This window comes from Myiozetetes cayanensis, unplaced genomic scaffold (genome assembly GCF_022539395.1).
Source record: "Myiozetetes cayanensis isolate MyiCay16 unplaced genomic scaffold, myiCay2020 scf20-37, whole genome shotgun sequence".
NCBI lineage: Eukaryota > Metazoa > Chordata > Aves > Passeriformes > Tyrannidae > Myiozetetes > Myiozetetes cayanensis.
This window is the reverse complement of record NW_026087412.1, coordinates 9,279,927-9,296,280: the sequence shown is the minus strand read 5'-3', so window position 1 is coordinate 9,296,280 and position 16,354 is coordinate 9,279,927. Positions and strand designations below refer to the sequence as shown.

Genomic DNA, 16,354 nt, shown 5'->3' with positions numbered 1-16,354 from the left:
TCCAGAATCACACTGTGCTGTCTTGCCAAAAGACTCGTGTTCCTGCTACATTCATTGGCCTGATCTTGACGGTATTTCACTTGCAAACTTCATCCTGAGCTTAGCTGAAGTCATGTAGCAGTCACATATTCTGGGTTATGGCTAGTTAGCCCCATTAAGCAGATGAGAAGAAAATGGAAAAGAAACAGAAAAGGTACAAAATTTCTTTGCATGATTGAGCCAATTGCTCCTATATATTAGCATGAGCAGTTCCACCATGAGATTGTGATCACCTATGACAGTGTTAGGATATTTAGATAGGCCGCACCGGAGACTCAAAAATGCACTTTAGTTTTTATTTGCTTAATATACCACATGCTGCCTCATAAAGAGAGGAATTGACAAAAACTACTTAATAAAAAAGACTTCCTCTAGCACTTTCCATCTAATGATCATCAAGCAGTTTACAAGCAGGAATGAAGCTGGTTTTATTTGTGGATAATAATACCCACATTTTACAGAGGGGAAAATAATCTAGCCATAGGAATGCATTTTAATTGACAACATTAACCTTATCTAGCACGTCAGTGACAGATTTCACACGATGAATAGAGGCACTCAGAGCTCTGCAGAGTAACGGGGTCCCAGCTGCTCAACTGGGAAATCATAACCATGTCATCATTCCTGTATCGCTGAATCAAAAAGGATTCAGTTCAGAAAGGATTAAGAAAACATTGCTTCGCCAGGGTCATGTATTTCATGTATTTCACGTATTTCAGTCATCACCTGACTGTGTACCTTGGTACTGAGAAAAATAGAAGCCATATGGGCCCTGAGCACTGCCATGGACAAGGCAGGGCCCAGCCGGGCTGGGGGCAGTGACACGGAGTGGGCACAGAGACACTGTGCCTGTGCTCTTTCCATCCAAGTTCTCTCTTCCTTTTCAAGGAGACGTTACTGTTGATGCCCAACTTGGTGAGTGCAAGGAAACGCTGAGGAAACCAGACCCGGAGAACAACCCATAAAGGTCTAGAGGAAGGCTGCCAGTGCTTTTATTTGACTCCAGTTTTCTTCAGTTCGCAGGTTAGCCAGCGCACCTCCGGGGCAGGTCCCAGGGGCCGCCCCCCGCACATAGCGGCTGCTCCCGGGGCTGACCCGAGGGAACCGCTCGCTCCGGAGCCGCCTGCCCAGCGCTCCCTGCCCTCACACCCGCCCTGCTCGGGCCGCCCCCTCCGCCCTCAGCGCGGCCGCCACCGCCGGGCCCCGCGGGGCCTCCCCGCCCGCGCCAGGCGCCGCCCCCGGCGGAGGCGGTGCCGCCCCCTCGGCCCGGCGGATCCGGCAGCGGCCGCGCGGGGCCGGGGCGATGGCGGCGGCGGGGGACGCGTTCCTGCGAGCCCGCGGCAGGACCCTGACCGCCTTCCGCCGAGGTACGGCCAGCGCCGGGCGGCACCGCGGGCGGGCTCCGGCGGCTCTTCCCCGCCGGGCGGGAGGGGCGTGCGGTGCGGAGGGAGGCCCGGGGCTTCCCCGGCGGCGGCGGGAGGAGCTGCCGGCGGGGAGGGGAGGCGAGGGGGGCCGGGCCGGGGCTCTGGGCCGGTGTCGGTGCCGGGAAGGCCGCGGTGGGGAGCGGGTGGCGCGGGGCGGGCGCGGCTCGGGGGCACTCGAGGCTGTGGCCGCCCCACAGCCCCCGCGGGGCCGGGGCCGCCCCGGTCTGCCGTTTGTCACCGCGCTCCGGCTCCCGGAGGATGCCGGCGGTGCTCGGCGCCAGAGTCGTTTTGAAACGCTTGTCCGTGCTCCTGAAACTGACCTGCATAGCTTGTGTTGGCACCGGCGCTGTGCTGGCGTGTTTGTACCTGTAAGGGTGACCGAACAGGTGACCGACAGGTCACTGGTTTTGTTATTTAGATGAAAGGCAGTCGTGCAATGGTTCGTAAGTAAGGAAGGTCCCTCTTTCTTCAGGGGCTCCAGCCTCTCTCAGGGGGCAGGTCAGCAGCACAGTCCCTGGCCCTTCCAGGCTGTGCGGAGGCAGCACGGGGATCCCCTCGGCTGTAGCTCCACTGGGGACGTGATTCCAGACTCCCCAGGTGAGTAAGTGAGGAGGCCGTGCCAAGCCAAAGATGGCACAGCCACCTGTGGCTGTGGCTGGACCGACAGAGGAGCATGTTGGACAGGTCTGTGTATGTCACCTCTTTGTTAAATTCTCCCAAGGATGGAGGTTCTATAGCGTGCCAAGGTTTCCCAGGGGCACAACTAAATCTGTTTTAAGAAATCTTTTCCTACTGCCATGAGTGGAAGGTCTTTTATTTCCTTGTATTTATGAATTTCAGGTTGTATTGGTTTGGCGAGGTCAGCAAGGCTATTCAGTCCCTATGGTTTTGTGGTATTTTCTTGGGTTTCACTGGAAATATTTGGCTTTGCTTGTTGCCAAATAAAGAAAAATCACCAACTCGGAGCATGTGAAGTATACGTATACAGTCATTCTGGCAACCTATTAATTGCAGATGGTCTGGTTGGTTTGGAACAGAATGCCTAGCATTTGCTGAGGGGACAGATGGCAGACAAGCCATCTAGTTACATCAACTGTATAGTGAAATTGTAACAAAAGGAACGTTCAACAGCAGTGTAAAAATTTCTCAATAAAAGCTTTATTTAAGTACTTCTTGAAAATTGCCGTAAACGTGGAAGAAAATATGTCATTTGGGAATCTGTTTTCCAGGTGTGCTTCTTTCTCGTGAAGTGTCCTTACTTGGAATTGTTTAAATATTAATTAACACTTTTCTTACCACTGGTTGTTTTTAATCTTGTTCTGGATTTGTTAGGCTGCCGTAGTCCAACTACCATCTTTGGGTGCAATATTTCTTTGTAAATAATTTACTTGACCCTTTCTTAACAGACTAAAGTTCAGCACAACTAAATGATTGGGGGGGAAAAAAACAACAACAACAACAACAAAAAAACCAAGATGAAAATCAGTTCTCTGTGTTTTGTTGCTTTCCTCAGTCTTCAGGTTTCACTCCTGTTAAACATGTAGCTACACAAAGCATTTACTGCCACTTCTATGGCTTGGCACACCTTTTCTCTTTAAAATTTGAGAGCCATCACTGAGACCTTAATTGTGGGTTTTTTTCTTACTACCCTTTCTGAAAAATCACACTTCCACACCCTGAAATGTGTTCAGTCTGCGTCTATATAACATGGAGGTTATACCTGTAACCTGCGCTAGTCTGCTCTTTGATATGGGACGTGAATCGGGAGCTCAAGGTTAGTAATCTAAATTATCCATGTAATCAATGAGGCACAGTAGTAAACAGTGCACAAATATCCTACTTTATTGGCAAGAGACCTTGCTATGCTCTGGCTTTACTTTTGAAATGAGTTATCTGTCTTTTCCACTCATGTGAAATTATGTTTCAGATGCCATCTACTTCTATTAGTATTTTAGTGAAGAAACAGGACCATATGTTTGGGTAAATGGTGTCTTCACCACTTCTCTTCAAAAGTCATGGGGTTATTTTGTTTTGGTTTGTTAAGTGGTTTTTTGCATGCTGTGCAGAGAATTCCTGTGAAAGTAGGTAAACACTTTTTTCAAGTAACTAAGGAAGTGATAGTACTGTCAGTTTAACTGGTTGAGAAGTGTCTGTTTGAACCTGTCTTTTGCTAGTTTTAGTTGATGGTTCCAAAACCTTTATCTGGAGCAGGCAAATAATCAGTGTTGCCTACTCATGTTCTCAGTTCCATGTGTGATTTTATGTTCCTCTGCCATGCCTCCCTCACTAATGTTTTGCAAACTCTTTTCAAGTTTTTGCAGTTGCTTCTCATATTTTTTTCATTTTGCTATGTTCTCTATTCCTTTCCAATTCCTGCTTTTTTGCCATTACTGAATGTTGAGTTGACTTTCCTTCATAGCACTTGCTAGAACTAGGGTAGTTTATATGAAGTTGGTGGTGTTTTTCCCATGTGCACTATCCTGCACATTTTTTCCATTGAAGTTGGTCAGCTCTTTTGAACAGTCACTGAATAAGAAATCTCTCCCCAGTTCTTCACAACCAGGCCTGATTCTCATGCCACCAAAATGGTTTACTTTTGGCAAATTTCACTTCCTCGCTCTTCAGTTGCTGTTACAGATTGTTTGAAGTTGTTGACAATATAGGTCCCAGTACACATCTGGGTGGGATCTGTGTATCTTGTCCATTTCTGTTTTTTCTTACGAGTTTTCTGTGCATGTAAGGACTTGCTTTCATATCTCAAGATTTGACTTCCTTAGCAGTGTTTGGTGAGTAACTCTTAGATGCCTCTTGGAGACGGTATCAAGTGGATCTCCCTTGTCCACGTGACAGCTGTTGATTACTCTTTCTGAAGAATCAGTAAGCACAGTAGTTACTGTCTTTATTAGAGTTTCCATTCACTTACCTGCACAGATGCCAGTTTTGCAGTCAATTGGTACCAAGTTGCTCAGGTGTGATAGTGGGCAACTTCCTGTTCTTTGGTGCAGAGGAACTGGTTTTCACTTCTGAGGAGTTCTGTGGATGCCACCACATCTGAGTGGTTTGTTAGTGTTCATGTCTGTTTGTTGAATCACCTGCTGGGATTTTGATTTGAGACAAATCTGATGCACTTTCTGCCAGGAAGAATTCTCACGTTAGCTCTTCACAGGTTCCTTCCCAATAAACGTGCATACAAAAATGTACCTTGTTTTTCTGCCCAGCCTTTATCCTTGGGTGCATCTTGCATGTCTAGAATGTCTGTTAACCTTAGTGAGTGTCTGGCAGGCTCCCTGCTCCTAATTCCTCTCCAAAAGGCTTTATTAGTTTCCAGATTTAATCTGTATCCAGTTCTTCACTTTTTTTAGCCTGACTTCTCGGACTTTTGTATCTCACCTTCCAATGCAGAAAATCTTCCTGTTTTCCTTTATTTGGATGCTTAAGCTTTTCAAAGGGTGCTGTCCTGCTCTAACTACCCTCCTTATGGCTATTATTTAACTTGTTTAGACTGTCTGGATTCCTTTTGGTTTTTCTGAAGTTCTTAGTGAAAGCTGTGCATATGGTCTGAGCCTCTGGGATAGTGTCTTTGAATAGTTTCCATGCTGCCTTCAAGGATTTTTGCACTTTTTAAAAGCATCATAATTACATATAATTCGCCCTCCTTTGAAATTAAATACAACTGCAGTTGATTTCTTATTTTTTCTTGCTTTCACATAAGTGTTGGATCTTGGCGCATTACGATTACTGTTCTAGAGCTCTTCAACAGTAATATTTTTGAACACTGATCAGAACTGCTTCCCAGCTTGCATATTCCATTCCCAATACTGTCTCCAAATCTCATATGAATTAGGCAAATTTTTACGTGGGTTTTGAGCAACTTTCTGTGACTTCACCTTGTCATTATGCAAACCACCCCCCTTCACACCTACAGCTCTGGGCTGTAAAGTTTTTGTAATGAGTTTACATGTTAAATTTGGGGGTGGGCATAAGGCATGACTAGAATTTAGCATCCTGTAGCCCTCAGTACAAATAAACTGTGCCTGAGGGGGCATTTCTTACCTTGATAGTTATCTAAGAAGTTTGAAAGTACATCTTACGGAAATAGTAACACTGCCTAATTTATGTGAGAAACCATGTTCTGTCATTAAGTGTTTCTACTAACAGAATTTCTGTAGTACGTAATTTTTAAAATAATTGGTCTTTTAAAGGTTTTATTTTCTCTCTGAAAATGTATTTTGATAGCTGTTTTGAAAGTTGGGGTTTTTTTGTTTCCTGAACCTTTCTCAACAGGTTACCTTGGTCATTCCTCACAACCTTCAGTAGTCATATCTTTGTTAGACTCTCAGGTGCAAATGGAAAATGCAGCTGAAAGAAATGCTCATTTCATTAGATGGAAGTCTTTTGAATTTGGGCATACAGACAATAATGATAGGGGCTTTAGGCCATATCTATTGATAATATTTTAATAAATAACAAGGAATTATTAATAATTTAGTGCAAGTCCTTTATTGGGTTTTAAGCTATTTCAGGACTGAAAGTAATAAAACCAAATTTTTGCTTATTGCATTGTCTATGTTGTATACATACTGACCTCGCTTAAAAGATTCCATTTCCCTTCCTGCATTTAGGTTCTTTGGAAAACCAAGGTTGTGCTCCTTGCTTAATTTTACCTGGAAAAGTCTCAGGTACCCTCTGTAGGCAGAGACAGCACAGGGCAGGAACCATGGATCTATTTGTGCTGTTCTCTGATCTTTCAGAAAAGTGAAATTGTTTCTCCTGACAAACCCAGCATGACAATGAGAGCATTTTCCTATTTATTATTGCCCATGGCTTACTGAGCAGGCACTGGACACGTGTCTCGTTCTCCTCTGCCACAATGGTGGCTAGAGAGAGACTGTGGACAGGAGTAACTTTTCATGACTAATTTGCTTCCACTAAATGTTGCAGAGTGTAGAGGAAGAAGAAAACCAATATCCTGCTGAAACCAGCGAATGCACTTTTAAAAAATCTCCCCAGGGAAATACTAGACATCCCCCCCAGTACTGAGTGTTTCTGTGAGCAATATCTAGAGATGCATGTTTGTGGTCCTTGGAGACAGGGAAAGAAAAGAGAGGAGAACTAGGAAAAGCAAAAGGGGAAGAAATAAAGGCCCAGCAATGTTAGCTATTGTCCTCTACAAATCGTGAGGCTCAGCTGAAATCCCACCTAAGTCCTTGAAGTGTCTTTTTGCCTGTGATCACAATCCACGGCTGAGGATTTCTCCTGTGAATTGCTGCTGACTACTTTGGTCCTTCACAGAATTAATCCTTAGATAAAATTAGCAGCTGGCACTGTTTTTCAGGCAATGCTACTAAAAATACATTGCATTGATCCTCTATCTGTACTCTGGAATGCATGGGAGCAGAAAAGGAGTAGGAAGCTATTGAAACTGAGGCATAACATGTCCTGAAGTTGGACTTCTTCTGTGGCAATCAGCTGTACAGCTCTTAAGGAGGCCTGGGAACAAAAGGGATTTGAAATAGGAGTTTTCGATGGCTTGGTGTGGAAGAGCAGCACCACAGACATGGTTTACCCTTCAGAAACAGAAAGGGCGTGTACATCAGTTATTGGAGAGGTCTGCTGACTCTTCTCTGCATTTGTGTTTCCTTATTGTTATGGTAAATTCTGAAGTTGCAAACAGCTTCTGTGTTCAAGGGGATGAGGAGCCAATTTGCAGAGATTCTCAGCTCCACTCAGTTTTGTGATGGAAGGGAGAAAGGCAGAAGAAATTATTAATTGACTCCTAATCTGTTGCTTTACCTAGCATGCACCTTGTGTAATACAACTGCCTAGCCTAGCTAAAAGCTTGAAAACTGAAACTCCTAGTGAGAAGGTTCCTTTAATGTTATTGTTATTCCCAGAGAAGCCATTGCTTGCTGCCTCTGGAGGGATGGTAGTGATTGTAGATGCTGTTTAACTAAAACCTTAAGGAGTAGCATCCAGGACCTGGATCGTGACTGGATGATTACTGCAAAAACAGCTGTTCCCCTCCCACCCCTTGCATCCAATGCTGTTTGTGAGTTCCCTCTGCCAGACTTTGGCGTTCCCCTGGCATAGAGGCACAATGATTTCCTTGAGCACTCTTGAGATTCAGTGCAAAGACCAGAAAACAGCTCAGACAGACTTTTGTGGTGCCTGACACTGGGCAGAGTTTCCTTTGCACAACCTACAGTACCTGTTCTGCTTGTGGGTGCCAACAAACAGCTGGTGGGGGAGAACAGTAGGGTATAGGAGTTTTGCTAAGAATTATCTGAAGAAGGTTCATTGATTGGAGGTCTTTTCCAACCCAATCTATTCTATGATTCTATGATAAATCATTTAATTGTCAGGCAAAGACATCTGGATCCATCTGTGGTAGTTGAAGATGCTTTTACCATCGGCTTCACTTTGCTACCCTCTTGACATATTGTCTGTTGAAAGAGCTCTTGTGCAGGCCTGTTCTTGGACTTTTAAGCAAAATTAGTGAAATTGCAGTAGTTGCAACACTTGGAACTTCAGCTGGATGGAAGTTATACCTTGCACAGATAAGGAAGAACTTGCCTCAACTCCTCTGAAGACAGACCAGTGAGGGCAGTGAAGAGTTGCTTGCTGGTGAGCTGAATTCAGAGCAGGCTTAGAGGTTGGTGTAGCAGGTGCAAGCTTGCACCAGTGGTGTACCAATACAACTCTCTTAATTATATTCTGCTTTTATTTATAGTACTTTATAGTAATTAAAGCACATTCCTGATTTTTTTTTTTTTAAATCAAGTTGTAAGTTTAAACAGTGTCCTTATTTTGTTCCCAATACTTTTGTTTTGTGGCAAATTAAATCACTAAGTACCACTTGATAACTATTAAGCTAATGGAATTTGGTATAAGCACTAGGGTTATTTGTTTTTAAATAGTATTTTTAGTTGGAGTGATCAAAGGTAGAAAATATTCAACCTTACTGTTATTTTTGTAGCTATTTGATAAGCTATTGAATGCCACAGAAACAGCTATTGACTGAATTATTTGACTAAGACCAGTTAATTAAACTAACATTTTAAGTAAATGTTATTTCTGGTAGCCCTGATTCCTGGATCTCTTCTGTTGTCCCTGCTTCACTTTCTTCATTTTATATTTTTCTTTCCTAGAGGAGAATATAGCATATACCTTTGCATCATTTTCAGTTCCTTTCTTTTTTCACCTCCTATCTCTTTCCTTTTCTCCCCACTCTTCACCACCTCCACCCCTGCATCTTCTGTTTCTCTTTTCTTCTGCCACTTCTTGATTCTGTCTGTGTACTGAACTTCTTTTTTCAAATTCATCTTATCAGTCTCTCTCTCTGCCTCACATGACCATCGCTCACCCACTCAAACCAGAGCATCTGTGCACAGGCTTGGAAACATTCAGGTACTTCAAACCCAGACAGTTGCTGTATTGGCATGAATATAAGTCAGGAAAATAAAATATCCATGAAGCTTATATTAGAATAACCCCTGCTCTGGCTTTTCAACCTGCTTGGCATGGGCTGTGCATGTGCACTGTCTGCTTGCCAGACTGCTGGGTGTTCAGGCATTATATAGGAAGCTCCTTGTAACCTGGGCCCTGCTCCAGTCCTGCTGCCTGGGCCTCCCATCCTGGGCTGCTGCAGGTGCTGCAGCTGCCTTTGGACAGACACCACTCCCTGTCAGAAAGGGAAACACAGCCTGGCCATAATTGACACTTAAAACAAAGACTAGCTCTCTTTTCTAAGCAGTTTCTGTAAAAATAAATAAATGTTCCTGTATTTTACTTAGGTAACTGCAGTAAAAATTACTGGCTTCAGATTAATCAATACAAAACAAGTAGATTTTGCTCAGTGTTGATTATTTGTACTGTCCAGAAAAGGACAGGTGTTAAAAATCCTACCATGTTGTTCCAAGATTTGGTATTTTCCCCCATTTAATGAGTTTGAGAATTGTGCCGCTCCTCTAAACCGAGTTCCTGTTTCAGACATTCCCTTTTTTCAGTTTCATTTTGTATAGGTCATTAAGATTTCTGATGCAAGCCTCCTTAACTGATTTTTATTCTATAGCTTTCCACTTATAAAAACTGTAAGTTGATTTCTCTGCACAAACAGTGCCTTTGATGCAGCATGTAAGCTGCTTTTTATGGCAGTCATATCTTTTCATGCAAGTCATAAAATGAAAACCTAAATTGCTTTGTGTCACTCAACTGGTTCCATAAAGCTTCTATTGCAAACTCATGGATAGATGGCTCATTTCACTTCTTCTGATAAGTTATGTAATTTTAATTCAGAATTAAAAGCTAATGAGTGGCTAGAAGTTTCTACCCATAAAATACGTGATTATTATGTAGAATAAGTCAATGGTGGTATATAAATAATTTTGTTTAGATATTAAACGTTACTTTAGCTAAAGTGTGGAAGCTTTCATTTGGCAAAATGATCTGATGCCATAGCAACAGATGACAATTACAAGCAGCTTCTGGGCGTTGCCCACATTCCTTCTCCCTCACCCAGCCTATCCATATCCTGGGTGCCAGGAAGGAATTCTGACCTCTTTTCCAACCTTCCTTGAAAGAACCATCCCCCTTCTTGCAAAGTGAGAAGCTCCAGTTCCAGTTCTTGTGGAAGGAAACCCAAAGCACGTTCAAGGTGGACATGCTGCTTGCTTCTGTACTGCTACTGGAAGACCAGTTTTGCCTCAGACTGAATTTCAGATCAGACTTATATAATAGGGAAGTATATTTATGGATTATATTTTAATTTTAAATAATTTGCTGTTTCATTTTCTCTTTAGATTCAACCATAGATTAATGTAGTCAGTGAGATTTTAACAGTTTAAATGCTGTTTAAAAAACTCCAATATCAGTAAATGTTTCTCAAAACTGAAACATTCAGGTTACAAATGAATGCATACAAACAGCTGGAGAAACCACAGTGTGCTAGTGTTTGTACTTCAGTTCCAGCTTTTCTCTAAAACCACTAGAACAAAAAGCATTTAAATCCTTAATAATTTAAGGAAAAGTCTACTGGAACCACAAAATGTGAAACTTCTGTATGTTTTACTTTGTTAATTAAAGAACCAATAATTGGAGTCTTAAACGAATCAGATGAAATCTAACATTACACACTTGTGTTGCATTGTAGTCTTGGAGTTTCCATTTGCTATTTGCTGAATTCTCCACACACTTTTCCTCTAATCAGTCTGTAATTACTATGTGGTATAATTAGATTAATATACTTCCATTTATTATAACTACCCATTCGAGGAAAATTCTGTACTTCTGCCTTTTTATTTGCCCTGTATGAGTGACTACGGAATTCTGTACTTCTGTGGAAGCAATGGCAACCTACTTAGGTGAAGAACAATCCATTTAATGATACATGGAAACTCTCATTCTCTTTTAAGTGTCTCTACTGCTTAAATTTTCTTTTTTTCCCCTCCTTTTTTCATTTTAGATGATGAGTGCCAATGGAAGGGGCCCTTCTACTTCATCCAAGGGGCAGATCCTCAGTTCGGACTGATGAAAGCTTGGACATGTGGAGACACTGATAATGGAGATGATGAATGGGCGGAAGAAATCAAATTAGCAGAGCAAGCAGTGCAGGCCATTAACAAGCTAAACCCTAAACCCAAGTTCTTTGTGTTGTGTGGGGACCTTGTCCATGGAATGCCAGGTAAGGCAATTAAATGCAGAGTGGGGGTTGTAACTCCCTTCATATTTCAGATTGGCAGTAAGGCTGATTTACTTTCCTTGACTTGTTATGCTACTGTTTTGGTGTTTTGGGAAAAAAGGTGTGATTTGTAGATGATTCTTGTGATATTTTTCCATTTTCTTCATCTGACTTCCCGTGTCATTCATTTTAGGGCTGTACTTTCGTTAGTTAATTGCATCCTTTTCAGTAGGAAATCTTCTTTGAAATAAAAGTCCTAAGAACACCCATTCAAATTACTTCTCCCTAAACAAAGTGCTGTGAGAAGATAAAAAAGGGGGCAGTAACCACTGGGGAAAAACAATGCCAGGAAAAGAATAAAAAATGGATATGGCTTTTGAGTACCTAAAGTGAGTAAAGCTCAGAGAATTCTCTGGCTTTTTATTGCTTAATAAATGCTTCAATATTTACCTTTTCTAAATGCTGACAGTCAAGGAATTCAAGTTTTAGCAATTCTCTGCTGTTGCTGTGGGACTCTGAGCTCAGTGTGTTTGTGCAGACACTCAGGAAGAGCAACAGACCCTCTAGAAAGGTGAGTTACGAGCTTTGACAGCTGCAGCTTGAAAACAGATTGCTGATATTATCTATGTGATGAAGAGACGTCCTTTTCTTGGGAGTGAAATAAAAAGTGATGTTACCTGCTGCCAACTGATCTGAAAAGCAGATCTAAGCCCAGTGTCTTACATTTCTTAGCCTGGGTAAGAAGCAGAGCTGCCCACAGCCTTGGTTGGCTGTGTATCTGTGAGCACAGCAATCCACCCAGGGCCCTTGCAGATAGTCCTGTGGGCTTTATGTAACGCTCTGCCTGCACTCCACTTGCACCCAAAGTGCTGCTCCCCAGCCCTTGCTGCACAGCGAGGTTTTGAGCGTGTTGGAGGCCTTTCCCTAATTCCTTCAGTGTCCCACAGTGTTAATTTCCAAGCTTAGCTGTCAAATTGATTGACGTTATTTAGAGGCTACACACGTACTTTTGATCAGAACACAATTTTGCTGAAAGAGTGGGAAAGTGTAAAAACCAACAGATTTAGGCTTGATTGAATCTACTGTGTAACACCTCAGTAGCTCGATAATAAAGTGTGCCATTATGCAGTTTTGTTGGTTTATGTGCTTCCATTAATTTTGGAAGTTCAGGTTTAACTCAGAATCATAAAATAATCTCTTCTTAAAGATCATCTGTCCTTCCTGTAGCAGAGTTTTAAGAAATATTTTGATTAGAACTTTTAATTTGTGTAAGTGTTCCAAATGTTTTGTCTTCAGTATCCCTTGTAAGAGGAAGAAAATTCAGGGCAAATAATGAGTGTTTTACATCCTACCTTTTCAGCAGAGAATCTAAGAATATTTTAGCAAATAGAGATTTTTCAGGTAATGTAAACATATAAATGTTTGCATCATTGAAGACCAGTTGAAATGCTTCTTTTCATAGAGAAATTTAAATATTTTCACTGTTTTAGCTAAGGATATTTAGACCTGTGTAATGCATGTCTGTAGTAGAATGGTACTGTAATTATTTCAAATTATTTCATACTTCTCAACTGAGGAGTCTCTCCCGAGAATAATTGCTGTGTCAATTCCCTTATGTTCTGTAAAATGCAGGATTAAAAATTCATTTTTTTCAGCAGGCAAAAATCAGAAATTACATGAGACAAGACATTGATTTAAGTTTAACAGTTGAGAATTTGTCTTGTACATGCATCTTCATGTCTCAAATTGCCTTTTAAATCACTTGTGTGTATCACCTGTATTAAAACTGAAGACATCAGCATTACTGGAGGTGTATCAGTTACTACTGCAGTGTGGTTATTGAGAAAGAGAAGTTCACCTCTGTTTTATGATCTATTTGCTTTATAATCAATGCCTGTGAATAAAAAAGGAGGGAGGAAACAGGTTTTCCTTGCTTCTCTTAAAATATTATATCCTGGAGTACTGAGTGTAAAGGTTTTGGTGACTGTTTTAAAGCATGCACTGTAGTCATTTAGCTGGAACAGTGTGGAAGCCTTTTGCACAGGAACTCCAAGAAATCTCAGAATTCCAGCAGCTAGAAGTGATGAGCAGAATCCTGATCAGCTGGGAAGCAATCAGGCACAGCACTTGGAATCCATTACAGATGTCATTAGACCAACGAAGTAATCATATCTTGGTATTTAGCTGCTGATTAAAAGTAGTTTGTACTCTGAATATTATTTTCAGAAGTTTTTCTTGATTACATAATCAAGAATAGGATATCTATTCCTGGTAACACTAATATTGTGGTACATAATCAAGAATTTTAAGCAATACCTTACAGTGCAACTGTGTCACTGAATATAATTTCTGTAAACTCGATGCTTACACCAAGATACACCCCGACAATGAAAGGCTTACTTCTGAAGACATTTGTGTGCATTAAGTACAATATAACTTTCTAATAACTTATGGCAAAATTGGTAATCTGCAAAATGCAAAATATTGTTGATTGGATAATGTGTTTGTTTCGCTGCATTTTTCTAAGCCCCTGGAAATTAATTTCTAAAAGTGTTCTATATCAAGTTGGAACCTTCTGTCTTGTTGTATGAAAACTTCCCATATTGTTCCATTAACCAACACCCTTTGAGCCCAGCAGTCCAACCAGTCCCTCACCCATCTTGTTCTCCACTCATCCAGACTGCAGCATCCTAACTCCACAGCCAGGGTGGTTACAGGGAGGTGCCTCTCAGTGACATCAGCCAGTGCTCCCAGTGCTCTTGGATCCATCCTGTGGGCTTCCTTGGGTTGAAACTTTCCAGGAGATGCTTGTTCTGTCACCAGTACTTCCTCTGCTCCTTTGACTCTGCGAGAGCATTTCAGTGAAGGCAGGCAAAGGAAGGTCTGAATGCCACTCACTTGTCACTGCCTCACTCAGCACTATTAGCTTTATTATTTTATTGTTAAAGTCGTAGTAGAAGCTTTTGCTGCTGATCACACCCTTTGCAGGTTTCAACCCTCAGTGAGCTTTTCCTGACAGCAGCCCTGCATGCCCAGGTACTTTTTCAATATTCTTCCTTTCAGGTCTGTCTTTGCTTCCAACTCCCCTTTACATGAGGCATGAGTTCCTCATTTAGCCACATCATCCTCCTTACAACCTACATTCCCCCCCTTCCCTCAGTATCCAGAAGAACTATTCTTGTGTTGGGAGGAACTTGTCTTTGAAGACATGTCAACACTCTCAAACTCTTGCCTTTCAGAACAGTCTCCCCCAGGATCCTGTACCAGTTCCTTCAATAAACCAGTTTGCTGTCCTGAGGCCCCAGATCAGCTCTCTGTCCTGGTGGGATTAATGCATCCCCCTGTAGAAAAGGGGTCCTCCCTCTGCACTGTTTGCAGCAAATGAATCCACAGGAGACAGACTTAGTCCAGGAAGAATTCTTTTGTAACTTTATTACTCCATTTCCATATACGAACTCTCTACTGACCCCAGGTTTGAGCTCTCCAGCCAAGCAAGATGTTTATCTCCCCACATACCACTCACATCCATGTGACTGCTTCCAGCCACAGAGAACAACTGAACAACCGTGCTTCAAGCAGCTTTCTGGCTTGACCTTGTGATTCTTTTCACACACACACTGATCTTAACTCTGGCTCGCTCAGGACACAATATTTTGGGTTTTATATTTTATTCTTTATCACCCAGGTGGCTGGTGTTGTCCATTCAGCCACTCCTACATCCCCCCAGCACTCCTGTGATTGTGAGTGGCAGGACCAGGAGAGTGGGGCCTGGATGGCCCATCTGTGTCAAGGGGTTCTCCCAGACCTCCTCCTGGAGTGCTGTCAGCAGGTAGCAGTGGGATTAGTCTCCCAGAAGAGCCAGGTCTGTAGCAAAAATCCCATTCTTGGTGGCTGAGCTCTCCTCTGGTCCTGACTCAAGTTTAACAAGGCTGGTGTCTGTTTCATAGAGTAGTGACCTCTAAACTCTGAGGGCAAACTCCTCTGCCTTCTTTCTTGCCTATCCTTCCTGTTCTAGTTTAACATGAAGCGTTGTGCTTCCTTCTTCATCCCATACTTCAAGTGTAGCTTGGTGTCCAGGAAACTGTGCCTGCATTTCACCACCTTTTGTTACAACAGCAGAGAATTCAGCTGTTTGCAGCCAAGGTCACCCTGTGAAGCCACCCAGAAACTCTGACTGAAGCTGAGAATCTGGCAGCTATTTTTATGTGGCTGAATTCCTTTGGAGGAAATGGTTTAACTACATTTTATTAATGATACTACTGCTGTCACTAGCTTGATAACTCTAGCCAGCAAAGTTATTTAGGTGATGTATTTAGACCAGGTGTTTAATTATTTTTCATTAATTGCTCTACCTACATGGGTAAAAGAACAAGTAAGACAGCAAGTCTGCTGCAAACTTACTTAGCTCTGACTGTAATAAAATGCAGCTGTTTAGAGACTAAATGAAACGAGACTTGTCTAATATAATGTGTATAATCCAAAAAAAAAAAAACCTGATAGAACTTGATTAAGCTTGATCTGTTAGCAGTGTGATAATCTATCAGTGAACCAGTAACGTTTATGCTTGCAGTTTTAGATTCACTTGTGTGTATATGTTAATTACAAGAAATCAGAATCACTAGAACTGAGTACTTGAAATACACTGTGAGTACTTGTACTAATTCCTTTAGTTAAGTGAAGGCATAATCTCTACTATACACATTTCCTGCCCAGGTCATGCAGTGCTCTGTAGTCCGACATCCACCCTTTCTGTCAGTTAAGTCCAAGTAGTAATATATTTCTTTTTTCTTTTTAATCCCCTTACCTTTATTTTATATTATTAAATTGTTTAATTGTTTAAGTGTTTTCAAATGGTTATTTATAGCACACCTTTAGATCTGCTACAGTGAGTGGCAACATCACCTGACAGGTCAGAGCCATAAGTATTGTGCTCTACTTCAGAATTCCTTTATTTTGCTGAGAGGAGGGCAGGAGAAGGATGCTCCCATATCACTTGCATCTGCCATTTATAAGGTCATTTTTCTGAAGGATCCTCCTTCTTTTTTGTATCCATTTCCAAAGAACAAGCCAATCTAGACAGCTGTGTAAGTGATGGCAGGAGACTAAGCCATTGTACTTGAAATACACTTAATTCCAGTACAATAATTCTACTGTCTGCTCTTCTGCCATGCCTTATCAATTAATTATGTTGGTACCACTTCTTTTTAATTAATCT

At 42.0% G+C, this 16,354-nt stretch overlaps 1 protein-coding gene across 1 annotated transcript in view; it reads left to right on the top strand.

Moving 5' to 3' along the window:
* The first annotated feature begins 1,285 nt into the window (after positions 1-1,285).
* CPPED1 (calcineurin like phosphoesterase domain containing 1) overlaps positions 1,286-16,354 on the top strand; it is a 39,888-nt gene continuing 24,819 nt past the window's right edge. The window contains exons 1-2 of the mRNA XM_050317913.1: positions 1,286-1,406; positions 10,924-11,142. Coding sequence (XP_050173870.1) covers positions 1,343-1,406; positions 10,924-11,142 — 283 coding nt within the window. The 5' untranslated portion in view covers positions 1,286-1,342. The remainder of the gene's footprint in view (positions 1,407-10,923; positions 11,143-16,354) is intronic.